Genomic DNA, 17,361 nt, shown 5'->3' on the forward strand with positions numbered 1-17,361 from the left:
CATGAAATTTCAGATTTAAATAGCAGAAATCATGAAATTATTTTTAAAATCCTATGACCGTGAAATTGCCCAAAACAGACCATGATTTTGGTAGGGCCCTAGTTGTAAGGCATAGGAACTGAGGTTGCTGTGGATACTAACGTAACTGGTTATTTCCTTGACTTTAATTTATTGTGTTGATAAGAAATGCACTTGAGCAAACTTAATGCTAGATTAAAGTTTGTGTGTGTGGGTTAATGGTGGCCTAATGTGAATTTGGGAGTCAGTGCAGTAACTTGAGCGCTCTCACACTGTACATTAGCCCAAATGATATCAAATCAGGTTACCATTATAAATTCACAAAAAGAACAGGAGTACTTGTGGCACCTTAGAGACTAACAAATCTCTAAGGTGCCACAAGTACTCCTGTTCTTCTTTTTGCGGATACAGACTAACACGGCTGTTACTCTGAAACCTGTCATTATAAATTCACTTTATCACCACCTATAAACGTGCACAAAAGGTTTGCTATGCATTAGCAGAACACAGAATAAGATTTTACACACTTACACATGAACTGAAGCTGGAGTATCGTCCCTTTGAAATGTCCCCTCACTTCCAATGGTCTCCCTGCGTTTTCCTGCTCTATCTTTGTAATTTGGATTTTTTACTGCTTTGTTGTCTTCATAGTCTGTATTCTTTACAAACACAAAAATTCCATTGTGGAAAGAGATTAGTGACAGGCTTTAAATGCTCTTTTTTGTAAATATGTTTTTCTTTTTCCCAAACAACTAGAATAGCTTCACCATATTTTATTAATTCAAAACCTCATGACCAAATACTATAAAATTCTCCTTCAGTAGTTCCATGTCACTACCACATGATAATGTGTTATTAGCAAGTACATCAGTTTTATGCCAGTCTAATTAAAACCATATAATCTCTCTACAGTACCACGTTACTGGCGTAATTAAATGCATGTGATCTCCTGACAAAGAGTCAATTTCCTCATATTAAGCACAAAACCATATTGACAAACCATTGGGAATTTCATGTATTGCAATTTTATATCTCTAAGTAGTGTCCCAGGAATCTTGCTGCCCATTAATGTCAATTACTACAGAATGAACGAGAGATTCTGTACTTGTACAGATTCTGTGCTGGTGACGTTTGATTAGCTGCCAAAGTAAAGGGACCCTGAAGACATCCTATTTCCCACATGAATGTGCACTACAGAGGGGCTGGTCATGACTCCATGTTAAGGTTAGGTTCTAAAATATCCTTAAAATTGGACACATATGCATATACACATAATACAACCAGTGTATGTAAATACATGAACACAAATATAGTATGTGCATATACACACACACACACTACATATTCACAACGTGTGAACAATATATGCACCACATTTTAAAGTATATAGATATGTATGGATACATATGCTACACTATTGATTGAAACAGTATTATGCCCCCCTCCCCCGAAAAAATTTGTACTATAGCATGGAAAAAATAAAACAAATGAAAAACATATGGCAACTTTTACAATAAACTGCTTAAGTGAGACTCAAAGAATCTTCAACTAAGCTTCAGAACACTCCGAGTATTTCTTTATGGGATGGTGGAAATAAGAGTAATTTTTTTTCCTTAAATCCTGTCTCTCCTCCCAATTTCTTCTCCATTGCTTTTCCTTTTTCTCCCTTCTTATTCCTCAGGCTCTCTCCTTCCACCTCTAGTTTGTGCTGAACTGCACTGCCCCTTTCCCAGCTTGTAGTAAGAAAATCACAAGATCTCTTATCTTCAAAGGAATAGCCATCTGGCTTTATTCTCAAATCACTACAACTGGTCATTTTTTCCCTGAGCCTTTATGAGAGAACTTCCATCTCCCCCTACCTACTTCTCTTCCTCTTTGAAAGATATTTGTAAAATGGCAGCTATAATTAGCGTGTGTAAGACTAGAATTTCTCATTAAACGAGAATACTTTAAATAAGTTGCATATTTGAAAACTTTCCCTATTAAAATCTATGGCTTAAACTAGGAATCACAGAATAAATATAAACTCCACAGATTTCGAGCACTTCATAAACACTTATTGTGAACTTACCTGTAAACCATATTTTACCCGTATTTTTTTTAATGCTTTTCTTCTAACTAATTCTCTCTCTTCTTTGCTCAGTGCTGGACCTAAAAGGAGACCACAAGACCAGTTTTAATTGGATAATTAAGTAATACTGTTTTGAAGTATAGACAGAATTAATATTATAGAAAATTTTGTTCTAACTACTGTTTTACAATTGCTAAAATGATCAATACAACTGAGTATAATTACTGGATATAATAGATTTCAGTTTCCTTTCTGTTTTGTGTGTTCCTAGATCCTAAACAAAAATTGATAGTAGCAGCAATATGATCAGAATGTTGTATTTCTGTTACAAGTTAACTTCAAGAACACAATGCTACTAAATAACCCAAATCTTTTAACATATTTATGTATATGTATTGAGAGGAAAATACAGCACACGCCATATAGTACAGAAATATACCCAGTTGACAGCAGACCGTTTTCTTTTTTATAACTATTTGAAATAGAACTACCTGGTTCAGGGAAAAGGGTTACTATTTTACACTCAATTAATTTTGTAATGTAAAAGCTACTGTCAATACCATATCCAACAATATCATCACTTACCAGAAAATTCCTTTTTCTTATCAAGGCGAAGATGTGCTCTGACCTGTCCTGGTTCACATCCATCACAGGTGTCACTGCCAGGATGTATGTGGAAGGATAATACAGTTTCTCCGATCTTTACTTCATCCCCATGTTCCAGAACATATGGGTCACATTTTGTTTTAGGCTATAGAAATAAAATTACACCATTTATTAGAATAACTGATAAAATGCACCATTACATGTATCCCATGAATATTGTTTATATGGGAAGTCAAGTATCAGAGGGGTAGTCGTGTTAGTCTGAATCTGTAAAAAGCAACAGAGGGTCCTGTGGCACCTTTGAGACTAACAGAAGTACTGGGAGCATAAGCTTTCATGGGTAAGAACCTCACTTCTTCCTCTGAAGAAGGAAGAAGTGAGGTTCTTACCCACGAAAGCTTATGCTCCCAGTACTTCTGTTAGTCTCAAAGGTGCCACAGGACCCTCTGTTGCTGTTTATATGGGAGTTATTCAGTATATTTAAATTGGTATCTCGGTAATCTAACTACATTTTTTACTGGAACAGATTCTCATAATTCCTAATCCAAAATAAATATGAAAATTTATCATAGGTACACCTAAAAACTGAGTAGAAGCAAAGAAATGATCAATGCATGGAAGAAAAACCACTCAGCAAAATCATCAGTGGTGATTTATAAGTCAGAATTTCATTTAAAATGACCATGTGACTGATCTGCTTTTCTATAATGCAATATATGTACCTAGTTTCCTAATCACAGTAAGTTGCAATGCTCACCTGTAGAATCTGATTTCCGTTAACAACAGTTCCATTCTGACTGCCTTGATCCACAAGAACATAATTTTGCAATTCATGGTCAAAATATACTTCTGCATGAAACTAGAAAAATATAATGAAATAAAATGTTTTCACTGCATATCATTTAGTTTACATATTATCTTAATATTCCAGGATGTATTTTAGTGGTCTGTTAACATACATCTGGTATTGTAAGTTAAGTCACACTGTTGCAGGCTTTCTGACTTGACCAAATTGAGGAGTACATGAACAAAACCTAGTATTTCTAGCATGCTAAATTCCATATTATCAGTACAACTGTATTTGTTGATTGGGCTGTACAGATTTACAATAGGGAACAATCCTATAATGGCAGAGAGATTGACGAAGATGACCTCATAGATCTTTTCTGTCTCTAGATTCTATGAATAGGATAAACCACAATTCAACTTAAGTTTATTTTAAAGGTGCTAACCTTGGAGCTTTTTGATGATCTTATTTTAATCTTTTTTTAAAAAAGATGTGAACGTGAAAGCAATTCAGACAGCAACAAAATGCTGCCAAGTGTTGCAGGTGGAAGAAAACAGCTTACTGCCACTAACTTTCTATGGTTCCATTGGAAAGTCACATAACTTCTCCCTGCCTTAGTTTCTTCATGTAAAATGAGAATAAGCCCTGACCTCATGGGTGTTGCAATATTAAAGCAGTTTGAGATTCTTGCATGATGAGTTGTTTTAAAACAACTCAACTGCCCACAAATTGGTGAATTTGGTTATTCACACTAGGAGGGGAGTTAAAAAACAAATTACGGTGTTACAGAGAAATGACAGCTCTTGACAGAAATGACAACCTTGTTCTGAGAATTTTAGGGATGTTTATGAAAAAAAATTAGGGAGGTTGTTTGGACCAGCAGCAAGTACCAAAGCCAAATACAGGTAGAGGGCCTTGGGTAGCATTTGAACACTTGCAGTGAATTTCAGATGCAATTCTGTCCACGTTAGAGTAACTGGGGCCTCTCTTCTTCTATCCTCCTCCTCCCCTCCCTGCAGAAACCACCACCTTTGCCCCCTCCCCTCTGAAACCAGGATCCCTCTCCCCTGTCCCCTCCCAGTCTATGGCCAAGAGGGGGCCCTGGGACCTCTCTTGTTGTGCCCCGACCCCACAATCCCAAACAGGGAGAATGGTAGGATTGGCCCTAGGAAAGCTGCCCTCCAATATCACCTAAAGCCCTTAATTACCTTGGCCAGTCCTGGGCCTGGAGCTCCTTCCCAGATGATCCTCCTCCTCTGTAATGTTCCCTCTCTCCTCCTCTACCACCACCTCCTTCTCTCCCCAGCAGAATATGCAGGTAGGATCTGATAGGATGCAAGCTGTGATGATTGTCAGTGGAGTTTGGGCTGCAGGATTCACTGCTCAAGCCACAAGCTGTGTTTTGCACTGCAGTTGCCCAATGTGGAGCCTGCTGGCACTCTCTAGGTCCACATAGGGCAGCTAGAGTGCAACATGCAACCTGTGGCTTGGTCCATGAATCCACCAGTGCCCCAAACGATTCTAAATCACTGTGGCATGCCTCCTATCAGACCCTGACTGCAGTGTCTGCATATATGCCACTGGGTGGTGGTGAAGAATGCTACCCTGTGGCGCTTTTTACTGTGTTGGTCAAACCCAAGTGGCGATGAGTGACAGACCTACACTTTTCTATATATAAATAAAGTGTGCATAATTCAGCTTGCAAAATTTGTAGATTTAAACTTATTTAGTAATTTTATAATTACATGAAAAAATTAGGATTACAAAAAATAGGAAGGGATGGCATTTCTGTATTGAGTTGCTATATACTCTTGATTCAAACAATACCTTCCCAAAAGTTCATTAATGGTCACCAATCATTTAACCATCAGAGGAATGAGGTTCTGGAACTGCCTTCTAATAGGAGTAATGGGGGCAAACAATCTAACTAGTTTTAAGATGGAGCTTGATATAATTATGAACAGGATTATATGATGAGATTGCCTGCAATAGGTAAGGGATTGGACTCGATGACCCAGGAGGTGCCTTCCAGCCCTATGATACTAATAGGAGAAAAAGGAATTTCACGGTTTTCAGTAGAAACCACTTAATTGGCATCCTGATAAATGGTATGGTTGATTAACTGGAGTGATGGTCAGGGAACAGATTCAGTAAGCTGTGTTTCAGGTACTAGAAGCAAAGGATAACTGGTTTGTTTAAATAGCTTATCTGTAGGGCCCTACCAAATTCATGGTCCATTTCAGTAAATGTCACTGTCACAGGATTTTAAAAATCTTAAATGTAAATTATTTCAGCTATTTGAATCTGAAATTTCATGGTGTTGTAATTGTAGGTCCTGTAATTTGGGTCCTGACCCAAAAAGGAGTTGTGGGGGGATCACAAGGTTATTGTAGGGGGTTGCAGTACTGCTACTCTTACTTCTGCACTGCTGCTGGTGGCGGCGGCACTGCCTTCAGAGCTGGGCAGCTTGAGAGCAGCAGCTGCTGGCTGGGAGCTCAGCTCCGAAGGCAGTGCCAATGCCAACAGCAACACAGAAGTAAGGATGGCATAGTATGATATTGCCACCCTTACTTCTGCCTGCAGCAGCAGCCACCACTCTCCAGCCACCCAGCTCTGAAGGCAGCAGGGCAGAGGTAAGGGTGGCATGGTATTGGCACCCTCACTTCTGCCCTGCTGCTGGGGAGGGGAGGAGGGGAAGAAGGGTGCTGCCTTCAGAGGTTGGCGCCTGGCCAACAGCCAACGCTCACTGGCTGCCCAGCTCTGAAGGCAGCGGAGAAGTGAGGGTGGCAATATCGTGACTTCTCTAAAATAATCTTTTGATTCCCCTGCAACTTCCTTTTCAGTCAGGTCCCCCAGTTTGAGAAATGCTGGACTGCCCCATGAAATCTGTATAGAATAGGGTAAACACACACACAAAAGACCAGATTTCACAGTCTGTGACGCATTTTTCATGGCTGTGAATTTGGTAGGGCCCTAGTTATCTGGTTCTGTCTGAAGCCTATTTACAATAGTTTACAGGTGTAAAGGGTGTTTATATATCCTAAATGTGCTCACTTCGTACTGCTTTTCTTGATGAAGACTGCTAAATTTAAGGTCTGTACTTTTTTACTGAAGTAGTTAGTGAAATAAAAATAAATATATAACAAAATATAGTCATATGAGCCTCTGGTAATCTCTTAATTGGAAAAAATATTTTTCCATTGCCCTGTATCAAAGAAGAGAATGCTACTAAATTTCCTCTCCCCTCGAGAGCTCATTTTACATCATAATTACCTAGAAGATAAATCAGATGAACACACAAAACAACTAGTGATCTCAACTCATCTCTGGGGATTTTAATATTGATATGACCAGCAAAGAGTCCTAATTAGTTTTCCAGAATATTCCATACCCACCGCTGTAATAGGTTTTAAACATTTTGAATAACTGGGAAACTCAAGATTAAAATTGTATTTAATAAATTGCTTCCTGTGTTACTATCACAAGCTATTTAAACGCAAAGAATTAAAAAAAAATTATATTGTGAATTTTTAAGTTTTTCATGTCACTGCACTTGGACACTGAAATTAAATTGCTGGTTTTCGTCAGTTTTATTTTGTTTCCTTTCCATTGGGACAGTGCTGCACTGTTTCCAAAACTGCAAGGAAATTACTAAAAACATTCCTCTACTTAAGGACAAGTTCATTAAAAAAAAAAACTTTTTAATAGCAAGACTCTTGCAAGACTCAAACACACACTAAAATTTTGGCCTATATTTATGACAGTGTACTTTTAAATTTCTTGAGCTATCAGAATACAAAAACAAGAATTTAAGAATTACCTTACTGACTCCAACTTCAGGAATCTGGAGGGTATGTTGCATATCTTTCTCCCTGTAAAAACAGGTAAATAGTTAGTTAACTTGATTTCTGTCTTACATAATTATGTAACTTACATCATGGTACCAGAGAGATTTAAGATACTTCACACTAATTTGGTTGTGTTATAATTTCTTAAAGAAAAAGTTTTTTAATATAATCAGTGACAAAGCACACTTCGTACAAATTGCAATATCAAGTTTCCTTTCTGAACTATTAAGAAACTTTACAGACAAAGCTATTGTGATGCAATATATGATGTGGAGAATTATGTTATGTGCCTTGTTACATCTATAAATACTAACCCATGCAGCAGACAATGTACATATTAAGCTGAATCTTTAAACTTATCAGGGAAAAAAGGCTGATTCCACACAAGCAGACAAGGCCTGTAAGAAAATGGTTTTGGTTATGGAGAGACCACATAGGGAAATCCTGCATCCTTTGTGCTCTTCAGTGGGTCTCTACTGTAGTGTTTAGGGCACAGGTATGCATTTTTAGCATCACACGGGATATGACTAGTGGAACTATAAACGACATGGATCCCTTGGCCAAAATTCCTGTGTAGTGGACAGTCATCACAATCTAGGAGCCTGCTGTAGTAACGGATGCGTGGCTGTACAGATAGTAAAGGACCTCACAATGCAGGTTGAGAGTTGGGGGAATTTCCATCTATTACAATCTCCACAAAGTTGTATACTACAATGTCCATTTACTGAGCCTGTGGAATCAAATCCTATACACATATCCCACCATTGAAATGCCAACAGCATGCAGCATACTACACAGCTGAAAGGGAGGAGACATTTTGGCAAATACCACTGCTCTTACATAATCACTACTCTTGCATAAATACATCCAAGAGAACTCTGATATCCACAAGGAGCAGACAGGACTTTTTGAAGATCTCATCCAAAAGACACCCATGGCAAAATAAACTCAAACTCAATTTATGAATTTCAGAGATGAAGAGTTGAGTCAACTTTACTGGAATGTGAATATGTGAGACCAGGGTTCTATCATAAATATCTGATATGCTTCACTCTGAATTTCAGAATTATATATTTTTACTTGTGAAAGAGGCACTTAGTGGCCTCAAAGTCATTATCACCTTTTGGGAGGTGATAATAGCTTTCACTGAAATCACTGCAGCCAATCACACTGCACTCATTTGCAATCTACTAGTTACTACTATACCAAAACTTCAGAATTGCTAATGTAAAAGAAGATTAACACAAACCTAGTGACTCACACAAATTTTCAATGTCAGACATGAGCCAGGACTGCACAGATTCCAGTCAATTTTACCTTCCAATTGTAGCAGCTTTCACAGCTGTGATGATATAAAGTGATCCAGTCTGCAGTACTGGTGATCTAATTACAATTACTCTGATACATGGAGGCCAAATTCTCTCTTCATCTATATTTATAAAAAATAAGTATTAGTAAAAAGCAAAACCCACAACTATGATATCACAGTCCTTTAACTTTTCAGATGCTTGGAAAGGATTTAGCCACACCTCAACTGCAATTAATTGGTGTTGTCTGGCACAATCCTGCGTCAATCTTAACAAATGAAATATACAAGCAGTTCTGAAAGAACAACTTTGATTAAGCTATTCTTCAAAAGGCTTATTTGTCCATTTCCAGTCCAAATGGTCAGAAATGTTTTTTCTCAATGTGTTGGAATGGGCTACTTGGATTACTTGTATGTATTGAAGTGCATATTTACTTCAACCAGCATAAAAAGTAGCTTTGTAGAAGTTATTGACATGCTGTTTATTTATGGGTCATTAGGGATAGTTGATTAGAGATAAACAAATTAATATTGTGTTTAAAATGTAGTTCTACTCTGAAAAGGAACTATCTAAAATATAATCTTAGTCAACAAATGTGCTCCTTATTGGTATTCAGAGTTATATCTGATTACTTTAGTAACTAAAGTTTAGTTTTGAGTACTTTTTAGCACTATAGAGCTATCGCAGTTGAGAGAATGAGTAGTATTCTGTTCCTTCTTGTGCATGAAGAGAATTGTTCACTGAATTCCAATTGCTTGGGTAAATTAAGTGTCTTCAGATATACATGTGCAACAGCATTGCCTTTAATGAAGTTGAGCAGGTGTAATTAAGGGCACAATTTGAAAATACACCTCTACCCCGATATAACGCGACCCAATATAAAATGAATTAGGATATAACACGGTAAATCAGTGCCCCGGGCTCGGGGGGGAGCCTGCACACTCCGGCGGATCAAAGCAAGTTCGATATAATGCGGTTTCACCTATAACGCAGTACTTTTTTTTGGCTCCCGAGGACAGCGTGATATCAGGGTAAAGGTGTACTGGGTTGCACAGATGCAAAGACAAATCAGCCTGCAGTTTCTTTATTACTCTGGTGTTGATGCACAAGCCAGAAAGAACACAGCTTGACTTTCAGATCCTAAATTGAGTTTGCAGAGTTGATGTTAGAAAAGCATTTTTCTAATGAGTAAAAGGAGAAAAATTAATCAAGGTGTTACAAGGTAAGAACCACCGAATTACCAAGATGCTATTTTTGCAACCACTTTTCAGACTAGTATGTTCTAAGGATGCCTTTATTTATACCAAAAGCTCCTGATGGTCAGAGATTACCATGCATGTAATTCGGACGTTTACTGAAACCCAAAACTTACCTCTGAAGTCAATGATCTTAAATGCAACTGTAATATATCATACCAGTTACATGGGATTCATGATTAAATACTACTACTAGAGTTCTAAACCAGTTAGGGTGGAGTTCACTTTATCTACATAAAGCCTGAAAAACCTGGCTCTATGTGAGTGAAGAAAGGGGATGTTACAGATAAAATTTCATAACTGTAACCAGGTCATGGGGTTGCAGCACAGGGCCCTTGCAGCTACTACTCAAATCTGTGGGTTGGAAAAACAACTGCAGCCCCTCCATGCACTTTTCGGTAACGTTTATGGGTCAGAGGATCTACATAAAGGTAGATCTTGTGACCTCTTCCACAGTACAGTCCTTCTGCCAACCTCTATCCTATCCAGAGCCAACAATGAAGACATTTTGGCAATAACTACTATGAGCTCGGGATGTGATTCTCAGGTCACACACACACACACACTCTCTCTCTCATCTGAACTAGCACACTAAAAACAGTAGTGCAGCCACAGTAGCATGGGCAGGAGCAGTCAGGGCTAGCAGCCCTGGGCACAAATCCACCTGAACTCTTTGGGTATGTACTTGGGGTGGTTAACCCATACTGCTGCTGCTGCCCATGCCTCTGCAATTACATTTGTACTATTTTTAGCTTACTAGCTCTGATGAGAGCTAATGCATGTATGAGTATGCAAGCTGGGAATCACTCATCTAGCTCATAGTGTAGACCAGTGGTTCCCAAACTTTAACAACCTGTGAACCCCTTTCACTAAAATGTCGTCTCATGAACACCCTCCTAAAAATGAATATTTCCAGGGATTTTCTCCTTTACCTGCGTATAAATTATAAAAGCAGTGATCTTGGAAATATAAAATTGTTTTTTATTATTTATCATTACAGTATTTTTTTTACATTATGAAAATGGCAACACTTTTCCAAGATCTCACTTTCGTAGCTTGTATCACTTTGAATAAGCCTGTTATAAAACAAGGCTCCTATGTTTCATCAAGGAGTATCAGATGTGAAACAGCATGAAGGTATTTAAGAAGCCAACTCAAAGAGTTCCTCTTATACAAGCATTCAGGTCTTGAGCAGTCCAGGCAAACAACGCACATTACAACAAAGCTTAAACTTGTTCTTCATAATAATTTTAAAAACAATACTAGCTGCCTATTTCGTTTTAAAAACAGCAAAAAATATCCACCTCTCTTTCTATTTCTTATAAGGAGTCTTGAAGTTTAAATCTCCTCAGTCTGATTGACATGCTTACTTTATCTGCTTAGCGCTTGGAAGTCCACAGGCTGCTGGCCCTGTGCTGCCCGGAGTCCCTAGGGACAGCTCTGTCCACCATTAGGGAATTTTTTTTTCTTCAAGAACCCCCTGTAACATTTCGCGAACCCCAGTTTGGGAACCACTGGTGTAGACATATGCCCTTTAAAAGGGCATAGAGGCCTCCCTGTACACCTACTCCATCCACAGCCACTCGAACATGTCTAAAGTAGGACTTAAAGTGATCTGGAGGGATTGTGCTCGTCCTCTGCAGCATAGATGAGCTTCACCCTCAGTGGATTCTATGGTATTTATCTGGAGAACGTTTATCAATAACTGAAATTCTATGCACTAATTGGAGAATTGATCCCATAAATTACTATAAGCATAGGACTGTGATCTTAATTTTAGTATATATAGGTTACACTCTAGTGTGTATGTATTACGGCATTGCGTCCCTGTCTAAAAGCTCCTGTTACAATTTTCTCTATACAAACGATATTCAGTCTATGTAAGCAGAGAAAGAGTATCATGTTAACATCACAAAATAACAAAGATATACTCATATGACAGCTTTTACAAGAACAAAATTCATATTTGTTTTTAGTCCTAACAATAGTGGAAAGAAAGAGTGGAAAGAACACAATAAATATTGGCATAAGCTTTTATATTTCACTGACGACTGCAGTTTTTAAAATTAAACTACCTCAAGTCATCCCTTTTCAGTTTTATTTTTATGAGTCACTCATTTTCTTATAGTTTGCTCTTATTTATTTACTGACTTCTGAAAAAAATACAGAAAATACTGTATATAAAAGCCATAATAATTCACCTTCATTTTCAGAGTCTTCTGAATTTACACTCTCTTCACTTGTTACTTCATCTTCAGTACTATACTCCTCACATTCAGAGTCAGTAATTTCACCTTCTTCTGGCTCACTCTCTGTCTCTATTATTTTACTGTCATCCATAAATGCAGCAGTATCTTGTATTTTTCTGTTAAGGTGTGAATTTATACCATCTGTAATAATTGATTCTTTGGCTGTTAGTCTGTTTCTTACATCAATGTCCACTTTAGCCTTCTTTCTTGCATTTGGAGACTCCTCCTCTTCAGTAGAACTTATTTGCTCATTAGTGGTGGAAAGGCAATTCAGACTTCTGGGTGATTTCTGCTCTTCTTTGTCCAAATCCTGGAGAGGATTTATAGAAACCAAACTTGAGGAATTAAACATTGTCTTTAGGGACTGAATTCTTTTAATCTATAAATAACACAGATTTAAATCCTTCACTAGATGTTATAACTAGTGTCAAGAGATTATTAAATCAAGAAACTTGTGTGTGCATGCAAGAGAGGGGTTCCGGATGACACCTTTCACCCATTTCAAGTGTCTCCAAGAGGTTATGGCTATCTTCAATTCCTGATATTGTAACTATCACTCTCTTCTTCTAATCCCTTCACTGACAGTCTCTTTCTTCACAACAAGCTTCAGGATCCTTGTTCTCACTCTCAAAAACCTGTGTAAATCCTTCCCAAATACGTCTGCTCTGCTTTCATCTCTCCTAATTTCTCTTTCCCCCTCACTCAATTCCTATGCTCCTTCCAAGCTTCCTCAATTGTTCTTCATCTCTTCCTCTATTTCTGTCTTCTCTTTTTTCACACTGCTCCCTATGTCTGGAACTCCCTGCTATGTTCGCTGATCGACCTTCCTTTCTTTCTTCTTTCAAACTTGCATCTTTAACAAAGCCTTTCATTACAAGGCACTGCAGAGGTAGTTTAATATTTCAAGTTCCCATTATAATGCCACAGAAGATTCATACTGAAAATCTATTTCCTTATTGAAAGACTTTTCTCTATTACACATACACACGCGGCTTTATTGCATGTTTGTCCATCAGTGTTTGGCTTATGGCATTCATTTGATTTTCCTTCACAAGACCATCAAAAATTTCTCAAGACAAAATATTAAATCAACACAAAGAATTACATCAGTTTTTCTTAAATACTCTGGAAAAGGTTTAGTCATAATTCTGAATCTACCAACCCTGACACTTTTAAGTGAACAGAAAAGCTTTGTCAAGTAAATGAAAAACATTTAAGATCCCGAATTATTTACTTATTTGGAACCCTGAACTCAGAATAGATGTTTTGCAATAAATCCAATACTCTTGAAACAGAGCAGGTAAACAATGGAAAAGTGCCTTTCAAGTATTTTTTTAAAAGATTATTTTATATAAACATGAATTAATCTTAATGTAAACTCTGTGAAAGAAGTTAAGTATTTTCATTTTATAAATGTGGAAACAGGAATAGAAAGGTAAAGGAACTTGCTCAAGGCCACAAGGCTGGTCAATGGCAGAACTGTCATTAGAACACAAGAATTCCTGCCTCCCAGCCTTGGCCTTAACCCACTAGGCAGCAAAGAACATTTAAGTCTACATACACATTTAGCTGTTTTGGAACTTGAAAACATTTTCAAAGAGCTTTTCCGCTCAATGCACATTAAATAGCAATTCTAGAAGAACCGTAGACTGTTCCAACCAAAGGACCACCACACTTCATCACTTAGAACTGCATAGGAAGGGAGGGGATATGTGTCTCAGAGCACAAATCTTCCCTCTTCTGCGTCAAAGGGTACGTCTACATTACAAACCTAAGTCGACCTACAGCCACCGCAATGCATGTCCACGCTACCCTCCCTGGGTCGGTAGTGAGCGTTCTCTCACACACCCACCCCGCGCTCCCCAGGTGAAGCCACCCGGGCCTTCTCGCCTCTGCACCACCCAGGGCTCACCAAGCTGTGAAATTGACAAGGCTGCCCATCTCCTGGAAGAGAGCGGGGTCCGAAGCCGCCCATTTCTCCAGGGGAGCAGAGGACAGCTGGGCTCTAGCTGCCTGCTTTCTTGTCAATTTCTTGACTCTTGCTGTGAAATTGACAAGACAGCCAATGTAAGGAGCACAGTGCCTACACAGACATTGTGTCACCCTAACTACACCAACATAAGCCTTACACCACTTGTGGAAGTGGAGTTACTATGTCGGTGTAGTAGGGCACTTACATCGGTTGGAGGAAGGCTGTAGTGTAGGCACTGACATAATTAGGTCGACATAAGCTGCCTTATGTTAACCTGTATAGTGTAGACCAGCCCAAAGAGGGAGTCACTTGATTGCCTCAGCAACACCGTCTCTGCCTCCTTGGGTGGAGAAGGTAAGAATGGATGCAAATCATTCCTGCTCCAGCCCCACATAAACAAGGCACAAAAGATTATACAGCTCAGATTGTATCTCTTCCATGCAGCCATCCCTGGGGATGCTTGGGCTTCAAGTGGCCATGGCTGGCTCCAATAGCCAGGGAGGCACTGGATGAGAGGGTCATTAGGGTCAGAGCCATTGTCATTTATTTAAAATTGTAATTAGCAATGTGGCAACCTGGTTGGTGAAGAGGTTACACAGGTCACAAGTGCCTGAAAGAGAATTATGTTAGAAGCTTCTTTGGTCAATTAGATCATAACTTTAGTATTTATGCAAATATGTGAAGTTTTAACATCCCTTCAGATGTTGTATATTAGAAAATAGATAGTTGCCTGGCTCAAAACCTGGCCAGTAAGATTAGATACTCTTGGATGAAAACTGCAATACACATTTTAAATTCTTGTATGCAGTTCAAACGTTCAGAAAAAGCATGACACATACATCCTAAACAATATTTTTTTTAAAGCATCAATGCCCATATAAACATAAAAAACTTATACAACATTCTGATTTCAGCAGTAACAGACTACTCAATTTAAAAAAGCAAGTGAATATACATAAACAAATTATTTTCTAAAAGCAATCTCCCCCTCCTCCTGAGGAAAATGTAGTATTACATGCGAACTCACTGCCCCAAATCAATATAGATGGCTTTCAGCACATTACGCCATGTAAAAGAAAAAAGCAAAGTCAGCTTCAGAAATGTACTGAAACATCCCAATCCAGCTGTTTAAGTGGGGGCATTCAGTACTTAATAGAAAGCCTGTTTATTTAAGTGTAGATATTTGCAGATCACCTTTAAACCAACAAAAAAGAATTTAGTGTTACATTTTTAATTTACCATTTATTGGCCCAATTCTGCTCTTACTGAAGTTCATGGCAGCAGGGTCAGGAATTTATTGACTGGTTGTTTCAAATGTACAAAAACAAACGCAATGTTATTCATGATATATACTGAATACCCCTCTTGGAAAGTTCTTATTTGAGACCTGATCCTGCATGATGCTAAGCCCTCACAACCACAGACTTAGTCCTGATCCTGCAAAGTGAGCTACAAGCTTGGCTCCTTATGCATGTGTAGACTACTACTGAAGCAAAGCATTGAAGACAATGGAACTCTGTGGGCATAAGGATCCATGCTTGTAAATCCCTTTGCAGGATCAGACACTCAGACTGAGTTCTTTGGGGAAGGCCCATGACTTTATACTTGTTCATAAAGCTCCTGGCATGCTTTGGGTACAGCAACAAATAAAGTTAGGAATCAAGGATGCATGAGATATTTATGGTTTTGTTGGTTAATCCAACATTTCTGTAAAGATCTGGGCTTTATTTATTTATTTACGGGTGGCAGCTTCCACCTTTCCATTCTTAAAAGGAACACATTTTGTTCCTTCAGTCATGCCCTGGTGCTCTGTAATGTTAAACCTGTAGACACTCTTCAATTCATTCTTAAAGCACAAGGGCATCTTAACGGAAATATGGCATCTGAAAAAAATGCAAAAGCAGCGACGTACAAAAGAGTAACAGTGCAGAAGAAGACTTTTCATAATATATCAGTTGTAGTATTAATGCAGAACAGAACATCTCTGTAAATGTGCATCAACACATCTACTAGATTAATAATCAGACTTCATTCAATATAACCACTGCTAAGAGGAAGGAACCAGTACTTTTTTTTGAAAAAGCTGAGACAAAATGTCAATTCATTAAGATTCAGAGAAATATAAATGACAGACTTCTGATTTTTCTACTGGAGGATTTATAAGACGCTCATTCCCAGCCCGGTGACAGGGCATGGAGAATCATATAGCTAAGCTTCCACTTGTTTAATGCCACCATTCCACTAACTCTCCAGTTATTCCAGTCTTTCAGCAACCCAGAACCCGAGTTTCCAATGTAAAGGGGGGAAAAAAAAAAAGTCAGACCCTCTTCAATATTCATAAGTTAAAAAAAGGGGGGGGGGCGCGGCAAAACCCCCACCCCAGTCCTTTTGGCAGGCACCTTTACAGAGCAAGCAGCACAAATGTGATTGTTACTGTAAGAACATCAAAGGTGATTCTTGGTTAGTCAAGACACCATATATTGATGTAACAGGATGCTTAATATTTCTTTTGGCAACTATAATTTAGACAGAAGGCTTGTCAAAGTTTTCTGCAGATGTCTGGATTTGTACATTTCAGTTCAATTAGAAAATAATTTAAAAACTGGATTTGATTTATGGCAAATAGGTGCAATAAATTTAATCCTATTTCCTCCAGGTAAAAAAACATTTAAACAGCAACTACCCAGCTACTAAGAATTTTTTTAATCTATCAAGGTTAAAGGTAAACATCCACAGACTAACGTGTTTGGTGTCTCAACTCTACCTTCACCAGAAGCTGCCAATTCAAAAGAAGAAATCTTCAGATTAGCCATGGTTTCTGTCAACTGATGTACCTAAAGACAGGATGAATAGCAGCAAATAGTAAACTGCACACTGTAAAAAATACCATGTTTCAAGAGTTCTATGGGAAATACTTGCTATTAAACGCTGTCTCCTGGAGAGATCGCTAAGATGCGTCTAGTTTTGAGATAGCCTATTGAATTCTGTTAGAGAAGTGAACTGTACAGTCAGCATGGCATCAAGATAAAAATGTTGGACACAGACAATCAAATAAAAGCTACTAATGTGTTTTTTATGAGCAAATTACCTAAGAAACTGGATGCAGCCAACAGGCCTCAAATTAGTAATTTTGTGTAGTCTCTCAGGCCCCAATCTGGCAAATAGAGCCACACAGAGACATCATCTTTGCACCTGTGTGGAACCCACGGCTCTAGTTACAGTATCAGAGGCCTATGTTTATCATTTA

General features: G+C 38.3%; 1 protein-coding gene and 1 long non-coding RNA gene across 4 annotated transcripts in view; one reads left to right on the forward strand and one right to left on the reverse strand.

Moving 5' to 3' along the window:
* Positions 1 to 17,361, forward strand: part of LOC117879351 — a 43,432-nt gene that overhangs the window by 17,976 nt on the left and 8,095 nt on the right. The window lies entirely within an intron of this gene.
* The window catches only part of AGGF1 (angiogenic factor with G-patch and FHA domains 1), a 42,237-nt gene that overhangs the window by 5,189 nt on the left and 19,687 nt on the right, over positions 1 to 17,361 (reverse strand). Inside the window, exons 6-12 of the mRNA XM_034774471.1 lie at positions 12,095 to 12,452; positions 8,648 to 8,759; positions 7,303 to 7,354; positions 3,453 to 3,554; positions 2,675 to 2,840; positions 2,090 to 2,169; positions 550 to 677 (exon numbers count right to left, since the gene is read on the reverse strand). Coding sequence (XP_034630362.1) covers positions 550 to 677; positions 2,090 to 2,169; positions 2,675 to 2,840; positions 3,453 to 3,554; positions 7,303 to 7,354; positions 8,648 to 8,759; positions 12,095 to 12,452 — 998 coding nt within the window. The remainder of the gene's footprint in view (positions 1 to 549; positions 678 to 2,089; positions 2,170 to 2,674; positions 2,841 to 3,452; positions 3,555 to 7,302; positions 7,355 to 8,647; positions 8,760 to 12,094; positions 12,453 to 17,361) is intronic.

The sequence above is a fragment of the Trachemys scripta genome, chromosome 6, assembly GCF_013100865.1.
Source record: "Trachemys scripta elegans isolate TJP31775 chromosome 6, CAS_Tse_1.0, whole genome shotgun sequence".
In the NCBI taxonomy this organism is placed as follows: Eukaryota; Metazoa; Chordata; order Testudines; family Emydidae; genus Trachemys; species Trachemys scripta.